The sequence below is a fragment of the Rhinolophus sinicus genome, chromosome 3 (genome assembly GCF_057876585.1).
Source record: "Rhinolophus sinicus isolate RSI-liver-muscle chromosome 3, RSI-T2T, whole genome shotgun sequence".
NCBI lineage: Eukaryota > Metazoa > Chordata > Mammalia > Chiroptera > Rhinolophidae > Rhinolophus > Rhinolophus sinicus.
This window is the reverse complement of record NC_142503.1, coordinates 169,839,149-169,846,488: the sequence shown is the minus strand read 5'-3', so window position 1 is coordinate 169,846,488 and position 7,340 is coordinate 169,839,149. Positions and strand designations below refer to the sequence as shown.

General features: G+C 44.4%; 1 protein-coding gene across 1 annotated transcript; it reads left to right on the top strand.

The window, feature by feature from the left end:
* The first annotated feature begins 744 nt into the window (after positions 1–744).
* Positions 745–5,687, top strand: GPHB5 (glycoprotein hormone subunit beta 5). Its single transcript, XM_019733298.3, has 2 exons — positions 745–974; positions 4,523–5,687. Exons 1-2 carry the CDS (start codon positions 771–773, stop codon positions 4,709–4,711), a joined length of 393 nt encoding a protein of 130 aa, XP_019588857.3. The 5' UTR covers positions 745–770; the 3' UTR covers positions 4,712–5,687.
* The last annotated feature ends 1,653 nt before the right edge of the window (positions 5,688–7,340 follow it).

Below are 7,340 nucleotides of genomic sequence, written 5' to 3'. Positions count from 1 at the left end.
GCACAGGAAATGACCAAGAACCAGAGAGGACAGACATGAGGGTAGGCTAGGATTATGTTTTCAACACCTCATGTGCTTTCCATCATTTGAATGTAAATTGACTCACAGCTAGGTGCCTATTACAGTGGAGGGATAGAGCAGAAGCAATTTGTAGCGAGTAGGACACATTTTTATGAAAGGCCACAGGTTCAGATGCCAAGTTTCACATCTCGTGCAGATGCATCTTTTGAGGAAGGTTGGGGTAGTAACAATACATATGAGCATACAGTTATAACTTATCCATCTCCCCCCTCAATTCCCCATGCACGACACTGGAAATATAATTTTGAACTAACATGTAACAAGGCACCAAACACACTGGATCTGAATAACAGTAAGTAGTGTGTATTCATGTATGATGGTAGGATATGCATTACTTTTCCTATGACTCAGTTTTTGTGTTCATTTTGAAGAGACCATCAGAACAAACATTTTAACATACAAATCAAGTCCAGCAGTCGGGTGACAACAAGGAGAAGCCTGAGGATGCCCTTGGAGGGTGGGGTGTCCAGTGAGCACAGTGGGCCCACAGAATCCATACTAGAGTCAGTCAGAGGAAACTTTGGGCATCTGTGTTAGAGTTTGTGGACATCTGCGATGACTTGGCTCATTTCTTCTGAAATGCTAAGAGTAAGGTCCCTTTGATAGCCACCCACACATTGTTGGCTGCCCCATGGAGGGCAGCTGGATCTGTTAATGAACTCTTTCCTTTCCCTCTTTGGCAGAACAGCATGAAACTGGCATACCTTTTCCTCGGCCCCATGGCCCTTCTCCTCCTGGCTGGCTGCTGCTGTGTTCTCAGCACCTCCGGTGGGAACCTGGGCACCTTTGTAGGCTGTGCTGTGCGGGAGTTCACGTTCGTGGCCAAGAAGCCAGGCTGCAGGGGCCTTCGGATCACCACGGATGCCTGTTGGGGCCGCTGTGAAACCTGGGAGGTGAGTCCCAAGACAGGCCCAGGGGGCAATGCCTTCAGGACCAGGCCACTTGGCCTGATTCCTAAGTGTGCACTTTTTTTTTTTTTTATGAAATGAGGTAGAGCTGAGGCATTTCCCCTTTTCTGTGGATTTTCTTTTCTTTTTAACAACAATGATTTAGCATGCTCCAAATTATCTAAAAGAAACATGCTCTTGCCCCTCTAACAAAGCATTGATAAATTTAATAATTTTACTTGGATGGTATCTATGTATTTGGGAATAATCTCTGGGAGGTCAAGATGTCCCATTATATGACCCATTTTACAGATGACATGGAGGAATTCAAGGGGTGAGTGACTGCAAAGTCATGTAGAGAGACAGTAGAAAGTTGGGAATAAATTCTTGTTTCAAAGGATGGAACCAGAACTCTTCCCTGTATTCCTCCACCTGTGATAAAGCCAATCCTTAACCGAGAGAGGCCTTAAGCTGTATAACAGGTGCAGGTGGGTTCTCAGCTCCTTCAGTGAGTGCCTCTCCCATGGCCCTGCCCTCGCCCCCACCGGAAATTCCTGGGACCCTCATGGATTATCACTGACAGATCCATTAAGTCCCTTTATATTTAATTATATCCTGCCTTTTTAGACACATTGCTTTTAAAATGGGGATACAAATCTCAAACAAAGTTAGAACCCTGTTGGACTGAGATGAGGAAATGTTTGCTCAAGGTGGGAAGAAAGGGCATTTAGCCCCCATCAAATCACATCACAGAGTGACTGCTGACTCTTCCCACTGGGGCCTGAATTGGCTACTAATGAAGTACCAGCTCTAATCTTGCCGTCCCAGCTCAAAAACCTTTAATGACCACTCACTACTGCAAATTCAATAACCAGTTTTCAAGGTCCTTAGCAATAGGACGTCTGCCTGTTTCCACAGGGACTATCCATATTCTGAGTTCTAGCCTTGTCAGATTGATTTTAAGGCTGTGTTAAATGCCCTTCATAAAATCTCACTTTTGGTTCTTTTCTCATATCCCTTCTCATTTCCATCTGTCATTATCAAATTTATTGTTCCATGCCTGTCTCCATCCCCAAGGGTTTTCTGACTCCCCGGTCAGGCCGTGACTCTAGCCTACCTTTTGTCTTACTTCTCACCCACTGCACAACACGAGATGAGGGCAGATATTCATTCTCGTGCCTTTCACAGCTCTTGTCAAAGTAGTGTATGAAGAAGGCGTTCAATAAATACTTGGTGAGTTGTGCAGGATTGACCTCTACCTGGAGTTACAAAGTACGTCCTCTGGCAAAATTGATGCCAACTTAGAAGCCCTTGAGCACCATGCGAGGACACTGCCGTCAGGAAAAACACCCTTCTGTTCAGGGATGCAGAGAGCAACCTGGTATCACTTAGATAAAATGATGGCCCCACGAATGGAATTGGGTTATGGTGATGTAATCTCCAATTACATGAAACTACTCCACCCAATTAGCTTTTTTTTTTTTTTTTCATCATTCAGAGGCCAAATGAACATTCAGTTGCTAAGGATACCATGGCTGTGACTTGACATCAAACATACTCCGTTCGGCACCTGCTCATATTCAGGGCGTGGCCTGGTGGTGCCTCCCTCTGCTCTAAGTTCATTTGGGGGCTATTTGGAGTACTTTCTGGGCCCCAGTCTCAAACCAGCCCATCTTCTGTTATGAATTGATGAACGTCGTTAACTGGATCATGGTCACCCACAGGAGGTGAACACAGGGACTGTGTTCTCACTGGAGAAATGGAAGCAGCAAGATGATTAGAAAGCAAGATTCTCCTCACTGTTAGCCAGCTTTTATTTATGCCTTTACTATACTAAGGAAGGGAGGTTACTGATACAAAAAAAAAAAAAAAAAGGAAATAAATGAGGTTTATTTTCCCAGCAATCTGAAAATTTCTGAGATATAAATCAGTTATTTTTGGTAACTGAACTGGGGAGCACATGTGAAGATAAGGACGTTTACGGTGACAAAGTGGTTGCATTTTACTTTGAAGGTGGAACTGCTGCTGTAACTAGCCTTTGCTCATGGCCTGGGTTTAGGGTTGCCAGATTTCACAAAAAGCAAAACCAAACCAAAGCATGATGCCAGTGAAACTTGAATGTTAAATGATCATTTTTTAAAATGTCTGTTCCATGCATATACTTACACTAAAAAAAATGTGTTATTTATTTGAAATTCAAATATTACTGGAAATTCAAAAATACAGGACTGGGTGTCTGTATTTTATCTGGCAACTCTGCCTGGGATTCCAGATTACTGGGGGTAACAGGCTATAAAGCAAACCTTACCTCCACAGTGATGCTGGGAGGTGGGTATTTTGTTGTCTAGAGGAGGGAACTGAAGCATCAAGAGGTTTAGTGGGTTTCCGAAGGTCTCCAGCGAGTGGCAGAACAGGGTCTCAAGCTCAATGGGTCTGACTGCAGGATTTGAAATTTCACCTGTTATTTTGTGCTGATTTCCTGATCGAGATGCTCTGTTTATCAAAATTAATTTTGAATTCAACATTTATAAAAGGTGAAGGGAGGACGTGAATCCTTTGATTATCTGAACAGTATATAGGGCATTCTGGAAACTGCCTTCCTCTGTTTCCTTTCATTAACTCCACAAATAGTTACTGAGAACCTCTGGGGTGCCAGGTAGTCATCTAGGCAGCAGAAGCACAGCAGGGAAAATGGGCAAAAATCCCTGTCCTAATGGAGCTGACTTTCTAGAGTGGGAAAAATACAGCACAGTTAAATGAAATGTATACTATGTCACATGGTACTGATAAGTGCTATCGAGGAAAAGCAGGAAGGAAGAAAGAGGGAGAGGAAATGGAAAGGTGTGGAAAGGCTTAAATATCATGGTCAGGAAAGGCTTCCCTGAAAAGGTGACGTTTGAACAAAAACCTAATGTTGGTGAAGGAATGAATCATAAGGGAGAAGAGCATTCTGGCAGCACGAAGAGCAAGCGCCAGAGCCCTGGGGTGGACTGGTCCTGGGTTTGAGGACAGTCAGGAGACTTGTGCCTGGAGCAAAGTGAGGAAGCCAGCAAGACAGGGTCGCGGGAGACACATCAGGAGGTGAAGGAAGGAGTGTGGAAGATGACAGAGGGGTTGGGGGGGTGATCATAAGGGCTTTGGCTTTTACTCTGCTGAGTGAGGTGGGAAATCACTGGGGCTTTGAGCTGAGGGGAGATTGGATCTAACATATTTTTAAGGGCTCACTTGGGGCTGCTGTGTTCCAAACAGACTGTAGAGGGTAACAGTAGAAAAGAGGAGACCAGTTAGAAGGCTCTGCAATGATCAAGATGATTTATTTGTTAAATGTTTACTTAGCACTTACTGGGGGCCGTGACTCTTCTGGGAGCTTGGGATATGGTAGTGAACAAAATCAGCTTCCTGCTTTTAGGAGTTTGCTTTCTATTGGGAGGAGACAGGTGAACAAGTAGACAAAAGAATAACAAGTTAATTTCTGATAGTGATAAATGGTACTGGGGAAATGTAGCAGGACGGTATGTTCTAATGGGTTCCTTATTTTCTACCTGTGGGGACAGAAGCCCATTCTGGAACCCCCCTACATCGAAGCCCATCATCGCGTCTGTACCTACAATGAGACCAAACAGGTGACAGTCAAGCTGCCCAACTGTGCCGCGGGAGTCGACCCCTTCTACACCTACCCCATGGCTGTCCGCTGTGACTGCGGGCCCTGTTCCACTGCCACCACCGAATGTGACACCATCTGAAGCTGGCGTGGCCTGCAGAACATAGCTGGCAACTGTGAGCCTCGCAGACCCACCTGCATGGGCAGCACAAGCAGCTGTTACCCCCCTGGATTCGAGAACTGTTTAATTTTGACCACACCTGTGGAGGAGGTTACCTGTCTCCCTTAGCTCAGGCACAAGGCCCAGAGGCAGCATACCTATGTTAAAAATGCAAAATTATATTTGTGCCTTCACTAAAATAATTTCTCCAGTTTACACATCTGCGAATTAATTTTTCTTCACCTGGAAGCTCAGACCATAATTTGTCTATCACAATCTTCCTCCTATTTGGAATTATACTATGCCAATGGTTTAAATGCCCTGGGCATAATTAGGAAATGGGGCTATAATAAAAAGTCTTATTTGCATAGAAAGTCCTCTTTAATGACTGGTCTCCAACTAGATTTATGACCAAAGGGCCAGAAATGAATAAATGCTTTGGTCCTCATGTCCCTCCATCCAACTGCAAGCTTCCTCAGAGAAAATACTCCATTCTGCTCTTAACTGTTACCTACTGCAAGAATAGAGATTGCTCAGATTTAAAAGAGGAAGGGAGATAGTAGCTCAAATTGAAAGGAGTCTGGATTTGGGTGATTTTATTACCATGCAAAATTCCTCAAGTTCCCTTAAGATCCTTAATAAAGAAGTCCTTTTTAAGCAAAAATCTCAGAAAAAAATATGTCACTAGAGCTATCTATCATTTATGCTTAAAAATTTATGAAATTAAACTCATGTGATGCTCTCCCAAAGCTATGTTCCAAATGATGACTCACAAATATTCTTTCCATTTAGTATATTTAAAATTTAAATTGTCATTTTTTAAACTCAGAAATTTTACATGCTTGTAAGGGGTAAAACCTCACTGCTGGCTCAGAGGAAAGTCTGTGATGGTCTAGCTTTTGCCCTCTCTAAAACCTTACAGCAGCTGATTCTCTGTGACTTTTTTTTGAAAACTCTAATGCTATGCAAGTGTCTTTAATTCTGACATTTTGGGGGTTGAAATTAACCTTGTTTCTTCTTCGTAATACGCCAGGAGAATCTTATTAATGCCAATAAAGCATGTCCTCTGTCTTGAATTCATGAAAACTTTCAAAAAAGTCTTTTAATTCTTTCCTATTTTTGGAATTACAATAACAAGCACCCTTACAATGAATTACGAGGTTACTTTTACTTCCACATTAATTTAGGATGTCCTGTTTAGTACGGGACACAGACAGAGATGGCTGGGTATGGTGAGGCCCCAAAGTGACTTCATCTGTGTTCCTTCACCCCCCCTCACCCCCCCCCAACCCCGCCACGGATCACAGCTGGGAGCCTGGAGTCCTCTTTGAGAGAGGGATCTATGAGTCCTGTGAAAACAGTAAAGCAAAAGTTGGGATTGATGGTCAAGGACTGGGATGCCGAGGTGGACATCTGGGAACAAAGGACAAGAGCAAATCCACCCCAGTCTTTAGTGCAGATCTGCTTGGGTTGGTGAGAAAGTCCCTCTCGCATGAAAAATAGTTGAGTGCCCGGGGTCTCTGTGGGTGGTGATTGGGGATAATCGTGGGTGGCACCACTCAAGTAGTTTCAACCTATCCCCAAATACTTCCCTCAGGAGTTTTTGAGAGAAAGGGCTGCTTCTGGAAACTGCTTCTGGAAACGTAGGGGGAAAAGGCAGAGGCAGTAAGGGGTTGCCAGAATTTGAGAAAAGACCACAGCATCAGGAAGGGTCCTGGCAGGAAACATGATACACTGCCGTGGGATATTGAGGAGAGTTTAATGAAGAGACTATTTAAAAATGTGTGTATAGATATTGGGACAGAGTCCCAGAGTCCCTGCATGACAACAGAGTTAGGAAAACGAACAAGGAAGTGAAGGTCAACCTTAGGCTAAAGGAACAAGTAGTGGAAGTGAGTATCAGACCCCAAAGAGAACTGCAGGAGAGAGATGCCTGAGAGGAGCTGCAAAAAACAGAGGCCTGGTGGGGAAGGAGGTGGGGGAGCAAATACACCAACCTCACTCTGCTCCCATGCTCGTTCTGCTGAATCAAATGGGGAGGCAGAGAGGGAGGGAGCCTATTGATTCAGTCCATAAATGTTGGCCCCTTGGGAAGCAGGTTACAGAAGCGTGGAGAGTGGATCTGAGGGGCCAATGGATGAAATCCAGCATAACTGTCTTTGGGGAAGCTTAGCCAGCATGCCCACAGCAGCACAGTGCGCTGCGAGACCGATAAGGCATGCTACAGCATCGCAATTTCCAAGACTTCTCTGTGATGAGCCGGGATGCGACACACATAAAAGGTAGGTCCTGGCTAATACAAAATCAACACCATTTGAGAGGCATGAGAACAATGGTAATTATCAGGGCTGTAGGATTAGTTAGTTAAGTGCGATCAAAACATTCAGGGTATGATACGAAAGCTGCATCTGAAGAGACTCTTCTGAAGCTGGAGGACAGACTACTGAAAATCAGGCTTCAGACCTAGTTGGGAGAGCAGCTGAATTATATAAAAGACTGGATCGGGCACCTTAGCCGTCTCCTCTACGTATGTCCAGGGCCTCATAGGGAAGGAGGGGGACACAGAGACCTGTAATGTAGACCATTCCTGGATGAGCTTGAGCTTCCGGGA